Below are 18,147 nucleotides of genomic sequence, written 5' to 3' on the forward strand. Positions count from 1 at the left end.
CGAAAGAAAGTTTTGTAAGGATCCGAGGAGTTGACTAACGTTAGATGTCACACACCTATCAGATCCCGACAGCTGTCAGTCCATGCACGCTGAAAATAATTAAATTTTATCAAAAGTGATATCAATTTTATCATCAAATTAAATTCAGTTCGTATCATATTATAATATTACAATAAACAATGGAAAAAAATTCAGTGTCACATTCTCTATTCATATTTCAATTAATTCATAATATATATATATATATATTTTTTTTTTTTTATTTTATTTTAATGCTGGAATGGGTCATGAGTGGCATAAGGTCACATGTAAGAAACGGTCATAAAAGACTGGGCTTTGATTCTGAGAGTAATTACTGAAATGTCACTGACGGGATGTGATATTTTGGGCTTTGATGAGATGTGTCGGGTTTAGCTTTAGCCTTTGGGGTTCCAAAAATTGTGGGTGTAGACCCTGCCATGATTGAATTTGATTCCCAATCAAGAATTACGGCCATCCTGATATATTACTAGATATGTATGGAGCATTGAAGTAAGGGTTAATTTTCTTTATCGAATATAAAATTATTATATTATTCATATTTGGGTTATATTTGGTTTTTAAAAATAAAAATAAAAAATAAATTCAAAGTCAATAATTATTTTTATAAATTCCTTAGAACTCATTTATTTATTTTAATTCTTCTATATTTTAATTAGTTCTAATATATCTTATTTTCAATCATAAAATCAAATATAAAAAAAAATAGGTTTTTTTTTATTTTTATTTTTTTTCTCAAAATTTTCTTAGAACCAAAGTCTCATACTTAGCATCCAAGTTCGATTTTATTATTTTATATTTTATATTTATTTTTTTTATACTTTATATTTGGACTCGATGCTATTTATTTATAATTTAATTTGTTTACTTATGTTCAATTTTGTTGTATACTTCTACGGTTGGTACCCAAAAATTTGCCAACTATATATAAAAGATGAAAACGGTAATAAAGATTAGGTGGGGTAGATGGGGCTGGGACATCAAAAAAATGCTAGGCATATAGAGAGGGTAATAAATAGGGAAAAATAAAGAAAAGAGTGGGCCATCTCCTTTTTGGATAGAGTTAATATTTGATGAGTATTTTGATTTGATTATGTTTCGTATTCAAAAGAAAGCAAGTTACACGAGTTAAACGAGTTGATAGGATCCCTTTTTTTTTACATTCTCGCATCCTCCCATGTGAAGGGAGGGATGTGAGCCAAAAAAAGGAAAAAATAGGCTATCGATCTCCATTTTTTTTAGTTATGTTTTTCTAATCTATAAATCTTATTTAAGATATTTCTTTTTATTCTCTATAAACAAGCGTCCTTAAAAATATTGAACAACAATAAAATTAGATATTTAAAATATTAAAAATATAATTAAATTAAATTTAATATAATTATATTTTTAGGTTTTAAGTTTTTAAATTTTTTTATCTTATTATAGATGTCAACTGACAAATATATTTATTCTATTTTATTAAGAAACATAGGAAGATGACGAGATTTATATAATATTAAATATAAAATTATTATTAACTATAAAATTAAAAATAATTTTATTTATGACTCGAAGGTACCTAAAATTTACTATAATTTGTAACTCATATTATGTAATAAAAAATTATAATATATTGATTATAAGATGCTTTTATTAACTTAAAAATGATAAATTAATTTTAAAATAAAATATTATTTTAAGAAATAATTATAAAATTGAGGGGTTTTTTTTATATTATAATTTTAAAATTATGGAGGCGAAATAACTTTTTCGTAATAAAGATGAGGTGGGGCAAGTAGGGTTGGAAATCATGAAAAACTAAACGCATAGATTAGAGAGAGGGTAATAATTAATAAGTGGGGAATCATGAACGGCCATCGTCACCTTTAAACGAAGGCTGACTTTTTTGACTTTATACGAGTCGTCTCGCTTTCTGCTTTTCCACTTGTACTCATTAGTACTTGAAACCCTGATAATGATTACACCAAACATCCATTGCCACGTTTCGTATTCTTTAAATTTATTTCAATCTCTGCCGTCAAAACCATGCTATATTTTTAATTTCATTTATTAACATTATTAAATAGAAAGAAAATTAATGAAAATTTGCACAAGTTATTATACATTTAAATTTTCATATTCTCTTTGATGCTTTTATGGGAGGATGATGGTGATTGGTGCCTACCACAATTGGGCTGGGCCCCTGGGCCCATTGCTTTTTTTTTTCATCTATGTTGCAGAGAAAAGTAATTCTTCAAGGGAAAGCCTTTGGAGGACCGGCTCGAATGGAATATTTATGTAGTAATGTAAGACTTTTCAATGTGTCAAGAGATTGACGGCTCACCTATCTTTGAGATATAAATAAATAAGCCTCCCTTGCTTACACTTTTCAACATTATAGTTAATTTTAATTGGGTTATCCATCTTCCATTTATTTAATAACATACAAAGCAATCCAAGGATGGGGACTTTAATAGCACGAGACATGAAAGATTGTGTCCTATTACACCTTTCAACATTATGATTAATTTTAATTGGGTTATTTATTTAATAACATGCGAGTGTGTCGTAAAGTGATCTAAGGATGACATTTTAATAACACGAGAAATGAAAGATTAAGTCTTATTTAATAACTGTTTTTGAAAACAAACAATTTTTTAAAAATAGTTTTTGAAAATTATTTTATAATGTTTAATAGAACAAAAATCTATTTAAAAATGTAAGATGTTTTCAATATATTAAAATAATTTTTATGTGTTTTATTTTTAACCATTCTACATGTTTGTATAATAATTTTCTAAAACAAATGAAAACAATTAAAATGTGTTATTTAAAAACACCTTATTTAATAATAAAAAATAAAATACAGTTTTCGGTTATTAAATGTGTTTTTTTGTTTTTTTGTTATGGATAATAGAAAATTGTTCTCGAAAACAGTTATCAAACAAGCCTTTGGGCAATCAATTCAAAATCTCATATAAAAATTTATCCAATGTATTGTTTAACCCTTCCATTATAAACTTTTGGCACTTTGAAAATAATTCTATCAAATGAAATTATGACATATGTTGAATTTATATATAAAAGGAAACGAAGTTGTTTTCAAATTAGATAAAGAAATAAGAATTTTGGTGATTAAAATATAATTATCAAAATAAATAAAAATGATTTGGTAGATGAAGAGGTAAGTATTAATTCTTATTAAAAATAGATTAAAAAGTAACCCAATATGCTTTGCCAAGTTTCCTAGATATTAATTTTTAATTAAAAAAATATTTTAAAGGTTAAAACTATCCAAATATATCTCAAAATTTCTCTAAATGTTAACTTTATTTGTAAGGAATAAGAAAAATTAATCAAATCTGTATTCCTCAAGCCCTATAAATAGAGAAGTCTCCTTAGTTTTCAAAATATACAAGAGGAGTGAGAAGTGAAGATATTTTTAGAATTGAGAAAACTTGAAAGTTTCTCTCAAGGATTTAAAGAGTTCTTTAAAGCCTTTGAAGATTTAAAGACTAAAGAAGATCAAATTCGAGGTGTCTTCAATTTGAGATCCAGAGACATGTCAAATTTTAAGCTCAAGTTAAAAGACAAACTAAAGTTCAAACTTGACACAAAAGTTCAAGGTTAACCTCAGACACTCCAAAGTCCAAGCCCAAGTCGAGACTTACTAAAGTCTAAGTCAAGTCAAGACCTAAGTCAAATTTCGTGTAAGAAGAATCAAAGGATTAACTAGAGATTATACCTCATTCGTGAAATTAGTTAAATTTCAATTTGATCACTAGTTTTTCTTTAAGAAAAATACACAGTACAACAACTTGTACACACTTTCTTGAAGGAAAACTAGGGGCCAAATTGAAAGCTGATTAATTTCATGAATGAGGTATAAGCTCCACTGATCCTTTGACTCTTTTGATAAGAAACTTAATTTGAGTCTTCCTCCATTCGACTTGACCTTAGTGAATCTCGACTTGGACTTATGGTTAGATTTTGAAGCTTGGATCCTTTTTCCAAATGTCCTCAAGTAGGAATTCTTTTTGTATTAATTTTGAAAGTTAAGGAGACCCTTTTCAAAAGGGTTAAGAAAAATATATTTGAATAATTTTTCTTATTTCTTATAAATATCATTCCTAAATCAACATTAATATTTAAATAGATTTTGAGTCATATTTGGATGGTTTTAACCCTTAATTTTTTTTTTAATTAAAACTTAATATTTAGGAAACTTATCAAACTATAAATATTTTTTAATGAAAATTGGCATTACCTTTTCACATCTAATTCACATTTTTATTTATTCTTATAATTATCTTTTAACTACCAAAATTCTACTAAATATTTTAACTTGTCAAGGTATTAAATATTTTTTTACAATATTAAAATTTAAAAAATTTGATAATAATTTGTGGAAAACATAATATAATAATTTTTTTTAATAGAAGTTCTTGTATTTTACATGGAAGTTGTTATTATTATTTATTTATAAAAACAAAATAAAAATAAAAAAATGTATTAAAAAACACCAAAAAAAAAGAAGAATTATACTCTTTTCATCTGATCAAATAAATAATTATAATTATACAAAATAAGTGTCTAAAATTCTAGAAATGATTTTGAAATATAGTAATTGAATGCATTATTGGAGAAGCAACTCCACAAAAGCCCTCTAAAGTCAGAAAGGAATTGGTTAATGACTGAAGACTGAAGACCGAAGACTGAAGAGAAGAGTCAGATGAGACAATAATAAATGGGATAAATAAATAAAGGTTGAAGAGTTGAAGAAGGAGGCGGTCAGCATTCAAGGACTTTGACCCATATTTGTCGTCGCTGTCCCGTGCATTGCACATGACACTAGGACTTTTCCGTAAATAACGACAAACTCAAGGGCATTTTCAGAGTCGCCGGCAATTTGGCAATTCAAAATTATTAATTGCTTAACCGACAAGTTATGTATGGAGACCTCAGCCATGAGCCATTGGATTGCGGAAGAGGGACAAGGACAGATGGAGTTCATTAATGGGCTAACAACAGACTGGATGGATGAGTGTGGGCCCAAATTAGCAAGGGCCTGGGCTGCACGTGTAGTGCTTGGTGTTGAGTGGGCCGTCTGGCCCATCACTTATTATTAACCTTGTACGACTGTTTGGACTGTATTTTAACTGTATGCAGGTGGCTTACTTGAAAAGGAAGCTGCCGTACATTCAGGGTTTGTACCTTATCATGACTTCTGTAGTTCTGTTTTCTTCACAGAAGGAAATATAAATGACATTAGAAAGGATAAGATTTTCAAAGTACGTTCATTATAATCACTGCTGTCTTCACACAAAATTCTAAACATGATCCCAACAAATATCTGAATATAAATATTGTTGGATACTAGTTTTATGACTAAGATGAGCAATATAATCAATTAATTAACTTATTTGTCTCTGAAAAACATGATTACACAGCAATAATTGTGAAACTTAATCACCAAATATCATGAAACATGTTCCACCCTTTTATCCCTAAATATATTACATAAATGATTATCTTGTTTAAACTTGGACCTCTAATTTATTTATTTATTTATTTTTATAACTCAGAGTTTGTCATGACCCTACTCTCCACCCAATATTGTTCGATTCATGATTGCGTTGGCACATACACGATTGACCAACCAATCCCAATTTTATTCCTTTATTAGGTCTATGCCCTAAAAAAAAAACCTCTTGATAGCGTGTTGTAAAAACCTTCCATATATGACTCTTCTTCATTCACCCTCTAGGCGATGTGAGACACTACAATCCACCCTCCTTGGAGCCCAACGTCCTCGTTGACATACTTTTGGCTGAAGATCAAACTTTAATACTATTCTATCACGATCCCACTCTCCACTTAATATTGTCAAGTTCAGGGCTATAGTGGCGCAATGTGCCCACTAACTGGCCCTAATTTTGCTTTTTTATTGGGCTTACATCCTCCAGAAAATGTCTCAATGGTGTATTGTGAAAGCCTTCCATATATGTCTCTTCCCGGTCGATGTGGGAAAAAGGAAACAAGAATAGAAAGAAAGAAAAAAAAAAAGAGTATAGTTTTATCATTTTAAATTTGCAAAAATGGTTTGATGAAAGGGGTTCATGCAAAGTTGAAATTTAAGAATAAATCTTGTGTAAAAGCAGTTTTTGAAAGAAAGAAGGAAAGCAAAAGCTGGAAAAGAGAGGCTCTCAGTATCACTATTAATCCAAACTAAAGGTTTAGTGTGACGCTTGTTACAACTTACAACTAGTGACCTCAACACAATGAGTGTCCAACCATTGGGACAGATCCAACAATGGGCTGGGCCTCAATGACTTTTCAGCTTCTGACTCAGCCGATTATTCAGACCCAACGCGCAAAGCCCAACATTGAATTCATTCATTCTATAAGTGGCCTTCCGCACATCAAAAGGCCAAAAGTATACAGACCTTTTTAAATGTTTTCCACATCAGAAAAACAGGGCAATTCCACGGCATAATGGGCCTTAAAAAGAGGGTCAATTGATCAAACATGAAGATTTCTTCCTAGATAGGTTTGGTAAAATTTGTACCGCCTTACCCATCTTAAGGGATTGATTTTTCAAGTTAAATAACGTCCTATGACGCAATAAAAGCATTCCACCTCACAAGAAAATTTTAAAATATGAACAGCTCTTGGTTTGACCATAAAATAAAATACTGGGTCCTGGGTTGTGAACAGTTATTTGATGGATGATGACGATCAAAAGAGACTCAAGGCCAAAGATGGATCAAATTGTATGGAGCATCACTTATAATAATCATTTATCAAAGAATTGACTCTAGTTACCAAATGATCCAACAGCTTGAAGCAATTTATCATCCAAGAAAATCAATTCAACAACATTTCCATTTACTCAGCCCAAACAGGAAAAAGAAAAGGAAACTGAAACTAAAAATAAGAGACCCAGGCCTGGCTGGGAGATGTGGCAATTCAAAGCTCCTTAGGGTACTAGAGACAGCAGCGGTCAGTGGGTGCATGGCGCCCAGCAACAAGTATGGGATTGGTTTTCAAAATAATGTATCTATCTGCAACTCCAGATAGAGAGCTTTGTAATTGACATGTGAGATTTGCACCATTGATGAGGTGGTGTTGCATTCTGTAACCTCCATAACACAAGAAGAAATAATACGTGGACTATCCTTATGTTCTTTTCTATTTTGCTGTGAAGTCTCCCAATTCAAATGAAACAAATAAACTGGCAACTCAAAGCAGAGCAGAGACTGACATTTAAGGGAGAATAAAGCAAAATTCAGTCCAACTCCACAAAAAGGTTTTAACGAGAGTTGAATAATTTATTGGGGGAGAGAGAGGAAGAAGGAATATATACTTTCTTTCTAATCCTTTGGAGCAGAAGCCGTTTCTTTCAAACATGACCTTATGATCTTGGCAAGCTTTGAGCAAGCTTCGAGACAGATCTGCATTGCCTGTTCAATAAGGCATATTAGTTCTATCAGCTATCATTCTGCATTACCATTTTATATTATGTATATAACCTTTGATAACAATATGTATCCAGACATATTATTTCAAAATTATGGGGATGCAAGTAATTGTGAGAGAAGTCCCATGTGCATATGTCCTTGTTACAGTATTTAAGTCACCGTAAATCATCATAAACCCTAAATAACATTTGCTTGCAAGGTTAGATTACTACAGCCCAGTGTAGGAATAAAGTAGGCTGCCCCAACTCAACCTAAACTCAAACATTTGAGCTCAGGCTGAACCCAATTGGGCCCTGGCTTTGGGCAAGGTGGAGGTTGGATTGAGCTTGGGTTGCCCTCTTAACTCATCCTAACCTGCCCCATTGGCAGCCATATTAACAACTGGCACCAAGCATCTGTTTCTCTAACATGTTGGTAAATAATAAACTGTGTTTTCTATTCCCAAAGCAAACTAAAAAGACAAAAAGGAAATTCCTCCTGGATCTGTTTTCTTCCAATCCAGTCATGGATCTTAACCTCACTTCAAGTTACTCTGTTGTCTACCAAACCTGTGAGAATCTGACACCATCTAAATAGGAAAAAAGTAACTTCCTGCATTAATTTTGGGCTAAGGTAAGCTGAATGATTAAATTGGTCTAGAGGCTGTCACTGGGCTGCAGCAATTTCACTTGACAATTTAAGCCAACAGGGGATAATGCCTGATCTAAAGGCACTCGAGTAAATATGCAAGACGTATGAGCCAACTCCAAACTTAAAGAACATTGCATGTGTGCAAATATGCTGCTTATTACATTCTTACTCACAGGAAGCAAATGCCCAGAACTGTAAGACATTCAGCAAACCAACATATTTTATAAGAAAAGATGACTGTGATAGCCTTACCTCATGAACCCTTGGGGTTGACCACTCTCCATTGACAGTCAGTTGAGTGACCTCATTACGAGAAGGCATACAAGTAATCAGTAGGCTCCCATCTTGATAGCTTTCCTCTTCCAAAATAGGGTCGATGACAAGGTTCTTACCAAGACAAGACTAGGCACAAAAAAATAAAAGGTGTGAGAAATCAACAAAAGGGACAAAGATGAGCAAGTTCTTTGGAAACATATTTGTCTTAGTTTAAACAAAACAAGCTCATAGTGCAGTCATGGATCCGTGTCAATGGCAGCCCATGAAACTGGCATTATTTTGTCTTTTTAGTTGTCTTCAGAAAAATCCTCCTTTCTTTCTTTTTATTTTTTATATTTTTGCCATGTGATAGAGAGTTATCGGTTGTGATTAATTTCTTTGAGCCATTTGATTTTCAAATTGAACTGCCCCATATTAAAAATCAAGTATAGCCAAAAACAATAGTTAACCAATCTTATATTCCTCCTCTCTGAGCTTCTTTTCTCCAATTCCTTTCTTGACAAAACAAACAACAGGTTCAGACTTGCAATGTCAGTCAAGAAATTGTAAGTTGAAATTACAAAATTGTGAAACATATGACCATTGTGCAGTACATGGATGTCACCTCCTAAGGGTAGTTACTAGTTTCGGAAGCAGAAATTGGAGATAAAAATGGTGAATGTAAATATAATGGAAATGTTGGCAGGATAAAGAGCTACTATCCTCAATAACAGGGTTGAAATCCTGAGTGCTCCCTCTGACATTGGTAGGTACAAGAAAAGGCAGGTAGAGCACTGGAAAGGTTCATAAAAAAGGAATGATCATCTCTAACTGCATCATATAAAATGGCTATTTACACTAAAAAAATTTCTCCAAAAATTATTGAGACTTTTTTCCTTAGAAAAAATTATATATCAAAACACCAGTGTTCTTTAAATCATTCATATGATAAAACAAACAACCTAACTTGAGGAAAATGGAAGACTTTAAAAGCAAAGAATGTTGGTGAATGACTGTTTATATGCATATGGAGCTTACTCCATATAACTTATCTCAAATAAGGAAAGTGAGAACTGATGTGCATCAGCATGTGTGCGCATACCACAGAAACTGAGGCAACCAGGTCATACATCATAATCCCAGCATCTGCCAAGGCAAGACTAGCGCATGATATCACAACAGGAAGATCACCTGCATTCACAAATTATACAGGTCACTGATATACTCAAGATCAAGATTAATGCCTGGCCTAGAATAATATTATTATACAAGATGAAGCAGAAGATGGTCAATTCTATTTTGTAGACTAATTTCTCATTCAAAGAAAATGATCAATCTTGTCTTGTTTGATACATTATAATTAACTGAGGATAACAATCCTAATTCATAAATCAAAATCCAAGTCCAGGATGGTAATTTAGTCCATTAAAAGGTTGAAGACTTCGATATTTTTACAAAATTAAGGATGAAAAGATAAGACAGACAACCAGAAGAAGAAAAAGGTTAATTATTTAGTATTAGAATTCTTCTTCTTCTTATTGTTCTTCTTCTTTGGTTGTCTTTTCTTTTAAGGAAAAGGGGAGAAGAAAAAACAGGGAGGCTGACAGTTACAATAAACGAAGCTGTTAGAGCTGAACAACACTTTTAAGAAGGTGAAGCTATAATGAGCTTGCAAGTTGCAAAAATCTGAATGAAAGTATAGCTACATGTTGGCAAAACAACATGTAAGTGATTAAGGAAACAATAATAGGAGAAAAAAATTTGAACTTAAGGAAAAGTGGTCTAAAATATTAAATAATGCCAAGATTTTCCAGTATGAAGGCTATTATCTATTTATTTTTCTAATAAAACGTAAATTTCTAAGCATAGAAAGTCAACTACTAAATAAACTCAGTGTTGAATGTTAAAACCAGAAAAACATTGGACTCACTGCCACCAGATTCCAGCACCAATGCAAAAACATCCACCGTTGTCTTGGGGAAACTCTCCACTATTATGGCGCCCTCCAAAGCTTTATGAAGCATTGAGGAATACCCTTTGTGATCTGATCCCTAAAACAGCAGGACTTCAAATATTAGATGTAGAGATTAAAAAAGCATTTACAGACAGAAAGGAGCTAAAAAATTCATTTAGGTGATTGTCAAATTTACCTGTCCACGAATTGGCATGGCAAAAGTAGTATAGCTGACATTACAATTCAGGCGCCCTGTACCACTGTATGCCATTGCTTTCTTACTTTCTCTTGGCCCGAACCTGGACAGAAACATTATGACAACAAATTGTTATCATACAAAAGAAAAGTAAGAGATTTGCTGGTGTTTACATGCTTTGAGAGAAAATCTCAGAAGCATTCTACAAAAGACTAAAAAGAAAAATAGTATTAGAAAGAAAAAAAAGACAAAACTAAAAGGACTAAAGCACCCAGGAATAGGAAAATTCATATCATGCATATGAACAAGTAAATCTTTTCGTAAAACAATTTTAGACGTTCAAAAATAGATGGCAAACACCAAGGCAACAACAAAAAGGGATCCATGAGAGGATAGTTGAATATAGTGAAAGTAGCTTAGGCATAAAAATGATGATCAAATCTGTCTACTGTGAGCAAATCAAATACAAGGATAACAAAGAAAACTGGACCATACATGGATTAATAGATATGCAAGCTTAGTTTTGAAGTGGGATTTTCTCAAGCCCTCCTGGCGTCTATACTTATCCACTTGCCTTTTTTTTTTTTTTTGATAAGTAAACCAGAATGCATAAGAAAAGGCTAAACGCCACAAAGCATACAGGGAGTATACAAGACGGCTAAAGCCTCAAAAAGAGAAAAAGGACCAAAAAGAACTACCTCCCCTTAAGTGCAAGCTATCCACTTGCCTTTTTTAATATTCTATTTTCATCCATTTACAAGGCAATTTTTAAGGAAATATGTAAAAAGGGTGAAATTGTATTAAATGTGTCAAATGGTAACTATGAGCCCTCACTTCCACCCAAATTCCATATTATAATTTTTGAATTAGCGAAGTCCACACTGCAAGTATTTAGCATCCTTCTCATTTCATAAATTGGGAAAATGCACATTAAGGCACCACAAAAGTGAATAAGAGGGCTCCTTGCATCCAAAATAAAAATACAAACCAATTGAGCAGGTCCATTAAAAGTACTTTCATGATAATGAAATGAAACCAGAAACGTGAAATGAAGGAACATAACACTATCAAATCATAGATGAAAATTTTGAGCAAGGTCATGGGTCCATTTCCAGAATCTATCCTGCAAATAAAAATAATAAAAAATCAAAGTGAAATGGGCTCTTAATAAAGAAAAAGAAATACTCACACAGACACAATGACCTTGGTATTTCCAAACTCTGCATAAGCAGATCCTGATGCAGCATTCACAGCACCAGTCTTCAGAACTGCAAGCCACCAACAACTTATCGTTTCTTCAATGCAAATCATAATTGCACTCTATAATGCAATTACAAATCATAGTAAAGCAAAATGCACATATGCACAGAAGTTCCTAGATACTTGACAGGATCCATGTGCACAACCAAGTAAAAGTACAGATATCACCTTTTCAGTAAAGGTTCTCCCTAGCCTTGTACAGTATGACTAGCAAGGAAGGCCCAATTGAATAACAAATAACACAATAATACAATAAGAAACAAAAGACTAAAGAACAATAACAAGTACAAGTAGAACCAAAATATCATCAATTCACACAATTGTGATGATGAAATGAAATAAAAGGTGTTTCACAGAACATGACAAAGCAAACAAATAGAAACTAAAATGCCTATTCTATGTTGGATGGTCAGCAGGCATGTTTTTTTGTGACACTTCTACCTGATTAAGAGCATTGTCACAATGGGTCACTGACCTCAAGACCACAAGGCTCTGTCACTTTTTCCCAAGCTGTATGCTACGCTTAAATTTGTGAACTATAGTTCTGAACTATAGCACTGATTAACCCCACCTCAAGCTCTCAGCCTAAATAGAACTTCAAGCTCAAAACTTTGATCAATTTTAGCCCAGCCCAAGACACAGAGAACTTGATCTGAAGATTTTCTGCTGAGCAGGCAGGTATTGACTGTCTAATACATAGCCATGAGCTCATAGAAACCCAAAAGTAACATGTCAAAAACCAAAACAATTTTGACAAAGACAAGTCCTCGTACTCGTGTTCAAAAAATACAAATAAATAAATAAATCCTATGAATGTATAAGCATAAGAACCAACAAATTTCCAAAATCATATCAAAGAAATAAAAAGGGTTTCACACCTTTCCTCATCACCTAAAATTTGCAAACAACCACCAGCTTCAAAACCCAAACAAATGAAGACAGAAAACAAGAACCTTCAAGAAAGTTTATACTTTTCCACAACATATGACACCAGGACCAAAATAATGCTGAAAATTAGACAGCAGAATACTTTAAACCTTGGGACCATAAAATGGTAAAAACATCAGGGAATAGCATAGGAATACAAAAGAAGAGAAGGCTATACAACAAGAGTGAGAAGTGCCAAATTTTAAATGTCTAAAGTCCAGAGTGCCTTTGAAGTGTTTGCAATTTAGGCAGCCATTTAACTTACATATAGTACTGGAAGTAAATCTCCATGCACTTTATATTTCACTTATGCTAAGATACCAACCACAGGATACCAGAACAATATAATCAAAATATCTGAGCATGCAGATGCTTATAAGTTCAAGTGCAATAGGACTAAGATGAGCTGCAGAAAAGAGGAAAAAAGGAAAAAATTCTAATCCAACTGAAATGAGGGGGAAGAGTGATGACTTCAATAACTAGATTGTGATGTGGAAGTTCCCAGATTAATGTCTCAAGGTTCAGAATGCAACCAGACAGTTTGAATATTGTTAAAGAGCATCATATAAATTGTGAACCCAAATCATATAAACTTAAACTTTTAGGAAAATTGGTTATTTAACATGGTATCAAAGCCTTGTTTGATGGGAGATCATGTGTTCGAGACTCACTGCATATTTATTTCCCCATTTTATTGTGTAAGCCCAAAAGAGGCTAATTGTGAATGTTTGCCTATGGGCAAACATATCTGTCCATGCATGCATAGATCCCGGATTCCCACAAAATAGAAACATTTCTTCCAATATTCACTTGTTATTAATTAATAATCCTACTGATTGGATCTATAGGCTTATTGTGATAAGAAATGAAATATTCAAACTCACCTATGAGGAATTTATGTAATTTTTACAACTATCTCAAGTCAACAAAGCCTCATCCTGACTTTGTGGATCACCAACATAAATTTCTTGTTTCTGTTCTGCTTACTCAGGAGCCTAACTTCTTTTACGTAATTGGCCATACATGTTAGTTAGCTGTAACCATCAGAAGCAAACTATAATCAATCTACATACTCACACAGGTATCAAACCCATTTTCACGTAACAATGGGAATTTGTATCTGCCAGGTTTGCTACCTAAAAACTAGGTCCATCCATGAAACAAAATCCAAAAATGAGTAACCCACATTCAGTGCAAAAAGAGCCAAGCAGTAACAGTGTGGAAGTCCATATTCGGCATGGAGGTGAAGTTGCCCCACCCATGCCTTAAAACACCTTCAAATAAAAAACTAAATGATTCATCCATAAGGGGACATGTGACTCTAATTTGAAGATTTATCATCCTTATCAAGTAGGAAAAAATGTAACTGTGATAAAGGTGGGAACAGCACCAATCTCTGAAAACAAAATCCCTTAAAAATGAGAGAAAACTCCACCTAAAGGAACCATAACTTTCAAGAAACCTTTCGAAAACATTCTAGAAACTCGACATTGATAGGGAAATCTATGAGAAACACATCACCCATGAATATCTATCTTTTAAATGTTCCTTAATCCATTTTCACATGATGATTGAGACCCTCATAAATCTCATTAGTTTTCCCCCAAGTTCTTATTTTGGTGTTCCTTAAGAAACCTCCAGTATATGACACCAAAGTTCTTCAATAAGTTTAACATTTGATTCCAAATGTTTTTTGGCTTTGTATTCTCCCCATTTTCTTTGAATATCATTTTTGCTCCCATTTTCCATCTATTCCCTTCTTCAACTTCCTAAACTGACAATTATGAAAAGAACAGAAGAAAACTTCCCACTGAAAAAAGTAAACCATTGCCAAAGCTGGAAGAAGGTAAGGAAAAGCAACTTTTCCAACAAATGGCAAGCTACAGAACAGGAAGATTGCTCCTGATCCACAGCATCAGGAATAAAAAAGAAACAACTTTCTTTTCCACCTCATATTATAGAAAACTGAAAATGGTTACCATCTAGTGGAATTCCATTTTGCTTCTCTCTTTCTTCTCTTTCTTCAATAGTAGATGATCTGTACCCATAAGGAGATGTAACTAAAACTATGGCATCAATCCCTAGTGCAAAATTCTCATTTAAGCAATATGTATATCCCCAAAATAAAAGGGGTTATTGAGAATACACATCAACCAAATCAAACCAAACCAAATGCTTGAAATATCAACCACCTTACAAATTGTCACACACCTTGCCTGCACATCAGTTATAATTTTTCACCAAACCCATCTATACAAATGGATGGTGCAATTGAAAATCCGGGGGAAAATAGAGCAGGGTTTAGAATATATCCCAGTATCACTGCATAGAGCTAGACTTCAGTCAGAAGGATAATTTCATTCATCCAATAATCCAACTAATCATGATAATATCAGCCAAAAAAAATCAAGAGGATACACATTTCACAATCTTCAAATAGTTCATAGCACAAACACATGCATGCATGTGATCAGCATTGGCGCACACAAACCTTACTTCCTTTTCATCAAAACACACAATAAAAACGATAAAAACAATCAATTTGTTCAAAAAAAGGAAACCAAGACATTGGAAACAACGAGAAAAAGACTGAGATCACTCACAGGCGGGTCTGCACTGGTGGAAGCCGCGGCCGTCGGGTCGTACCCAATCGACGTCTTGGAAAATGGGCCGCTTGGTTTTGGGAGCCGGAGACGGCGAGTATGTTGAAGGTGTGGCGGCTGATTTCCCAGCCATCGTCACTCTACTTCCGGCGACCGTACTCGCTCTCTGCTTAGCTCTGCAGTGAAGCATCCATGCGGCCGTCTGCCCGGTTTAAATTGGGGGAATGTGAGCTTGGCCCGTCCGTGCTAACGTGCGCCGGGAGGTGATGGAATGGCTTTTCACCAAAACGATGCGTTTTAAAAGAGGGTTGTTTGGGCCGTGGCCCGGAATGGTTGGAATCTGCTTTTCAACGGATTGGTTCTCATTTTGTAAAATTAAGGCCCATTCTGGCCCAAACAGGAGCAAGATTTAGGGATGGCAATGGGTGGATTCAGCAGGAATCCCCTCGCCCCAATGAAAAATTTAGATGGGACGGAACGGAACGGGGTGGAAGTGGATATTCATCATGATCAACGCTTAGGTGGTATGATTTGATTGCATTTATTTTTCTTTCATCCCCGATGCTTTCATGTGATTTAGAGATCATAGAAGAGACGGAGTGTTTGATGTTTACACACTGTATCATCGACTATTTGGTTTGTAATGGATGAATTGCCGTGCCCCCATCATTTTCAGGTATATCATATCTGAAAATATCATTTTTGTAGTTCTTATGAAAAGAATTTTCACTTTTCAGATTCTCAAGCCTCTTCTTACAAATTCATTTTCAAAACTGACTCATTCTTCGAAACCCCAATTGTCAAGTTACTATTTTTCTTTGAATTATGCAAATGGTCAAATTTCTGCCACCAAACAATGAAAGAAATTTTTTGTCTCTGTTCTTGGTTTTCTTTTCTGGCCGATAATGAAGTGAGATCTTGCTAATTTTCCTTCCATTTTTCTTTTTCATACAGAATGTCACATCCCCAGAGAATTTGAAAGTGAATAATACATGATTCCAATATGCTAATTTTTCTTCAAAAGATGGAAAACAAATGATGAAATTCATTACTGGTACAAAAAAAAAAAAAAAAAAAAAAAAGTTGAACAGAAAAATTCCAATCAACACTGTTTCTCATTTCCTCATACATCCACAATCAGACAAATAGATAAAAGCAAAAAGAAAGTAAGAAAATTTAGGGAGGTGGAGGCCCAGGCTCAAACAGTGGAGGGCAGCAGCTTCCAAACAGGCCACAGCAGCACAAGAACCACAAGCATGACTGCAAAAAGGGAAGCCAGTCCCACAAGTAAGTGCAAGAAAATGATGAATTCTAGCTTCATTGCTCCATAACCATGAACCCCAAAAGAAGACAAATGAAGAGAAAAATATGTTAATTACCATGACTCCAGGAGTCCACCAGAAGGAGCAGGCGAGAGCAGCGGTGTTTGGGGCGGCGGCGGATCCATGGGAGGACTGAGGAGAGGGGCTGTGCAACCAGAAGTGGATCTATATCGGCAAGCAGAAGGTATATATCTTTAGAAACATGGAGTACAACAACCTTCCCTTGGTCATTCATAGCTCCATCTACCAGTCAACCTCAACCATATTGGTATCAATACTCCCAATTTATTGCCATTCAACTAACGAATGAGGTGCAGAGCTCTGATCCTCTGACTAAACCCTTAATTGGAGGTGGCGAAATGGATACTAGAAACTGATTTGTTAAGCCGCCCACCAACCAGTCTTCTAATGTCGTCACTGTTTGCTGTCGGATTTAACTAAAATTAAATATAAGAGTAGTACAGTACCTGGCTGGCATTATTTTCTTCGCTACAATTTGGATCCGAAATCTCGCCATGATGCATGTTAGTGTCGAAGGGAGAGGAACCAATAAAGCCTGGCTGTCAAGAGAGAGGCCCCCACGAGAACATTGAGCGATTTTTCTTGTATCATTTGTTGAGTTGTGAAGTTCAGTCAATTTTGTTATACTTCAGACACATGTTGAGGCTAAGCTCGACTCAGCTTGAGTTTTCCCCGATCATATATTTAACTTTTTTTTATGTTTTAAGGTTTTGTTTTGTTACATTTCATTCGAGATTTCGAGTATCGAACTCTTGATTGAGCTCGTGAGTTTGCTCTTGTTATATATTTAATTTTTCAATGTTTAAATTTTTTTTAAATAGTACAATCACAATTGAAAAGGGTTTTTTTTAGAGTTTCACCTTTGTATTCCTTCTTTTTTTCCTTTAATTAGTGGATTGTTGAATATTAGTATTATGGATGAAAATTTCTCCGAATTTTCGTGTATCATGCAGACGTGATTCAACCACTAAACTGACTTGTCCACTTGTTAAATATTAAGCATCAAATAAATATATAGTCAAACTATCACAAAACAAAATATTAAAAAAAATTATACATATATCATCATTTATTTTATATCATTTAATACAATTAAAATTAAATGAATTATAATTTTAAAATAAGATATATTATAATCAAATATCATAATATTATTATTGAATAATATTTTATATAATTTAATAAATTTATATCTTTTTAAAGATGGATACGAGATTATTATCAAATATATATATATAACAACTTTAAAATATGTATTATTATTTATTATATTACTTTTAGAATTTTTCCTTAATATTTTCATAAAAAAATTTAAGCTATCGAATTTTGTTTTCCAAAATATCCATCGATATATTTTTGATATATTCGTAAAATCGAAGTATCAATATATTTTTATATATCCATTATTATTAATATTTTTATCAATGGTTAATATATCATGTAAACATAGGAATGGTGTAAGTAGTCAAACCATGCT

The 18,147-nt window shown here is 33.4% G+C and overlaps 1 protein-coding gene and 1 long non-coding RNA gene across 2 annotated transcripts; one reads left to right on the forward strand and one right to left on the reverse strand.

Annotated features, from left to right (window-relative positions):
- Nucleotides 1-6,832: 6,832 nt before the first annotated feature.
- Nucleotides 6,833-15,563, reverse strand: LOC117916643 (exosome complex component RRP41-like). The gene is made up of 7 exons (XM_034832773.1): nucleotides 15,328-15,563; nucleotides 11,727-11,805; nucleotides 10,538-10,640; nucleotides 10,318-10,438; nucleotides 9,490-9,578; nucleotides 8,385-8,534; nucleotides 6,833-7,484 (listed from the first exon to the last, which is right to left on the reverse strand). The coding sequence occupies exons 1-7, from the start codon at nucleotides 15,515-15,517 to the stop codon at nucleotides 7,395-7,397; spliced, it is 822 nt and encodes a 273-aa protein (XP_034688664.1). The 5' UTR covers nucleotides 15,518-15,563; the 3' UTR covers nucleotides 6,833-7,394.
- A 274-nt stretch (nucleotides 15,564-15,837) lies between these two features.
- Nucleotides 15,838-16,467, forward strand: LOC117916644. The gene is made up of 2 exons (XR_004651580.1): nucleotides 15,838-16,003; nucleotides 16,282-16,467. It is a non-coding gene; the product is annotated as an uncharacterized LOC117916644 (long non-coding RNA).
- Nucleotides 16,468-18,147: the final 1,680 nt, after the last annotated feature.

The sequence above is a fragment of the Vitis riparia genome, chromosome 6 (assembly GCF_004353265.1).
Source record: "Vitis riparia cultivar Riparia Gloire de Montpellier isolate 1030 chromosome 6, EGFV_Vit.rip_1.0, whole genome shotgun sequence".
NCBI lineage: Eukaryota > Viridiplantae > Streptophyta > Magnoliopsida > Vitales > Vitaceae > Vitis > Vitis riparia.

Excerpts from the sequence above, each read along its gene's own strand:
- LOC117916643 (XM_034832773.1), bottom strand. The coding sequence starts at position 15,517 with ATGCTTCACTGCAGAGCTAAGCAGAGAGCGAGTACGGTCGCCGGAAGT. Across the intron at positions 10,439-10,537 it reads CCATGCCAATTCGTGGACAG|GGATCAGATCACAAAGGGTA; the intron begins GTAAATTTGACA and ends CTGCTGTTTTAG. Across the intron at positions 8,535-9,489 it reads TGGTTGCCTCAGTTTCTGTG|TCTTGTCTTGGTAAGAACCT; the intron begins GTATGCGCACAC and ends TTTTGTGCCTAG.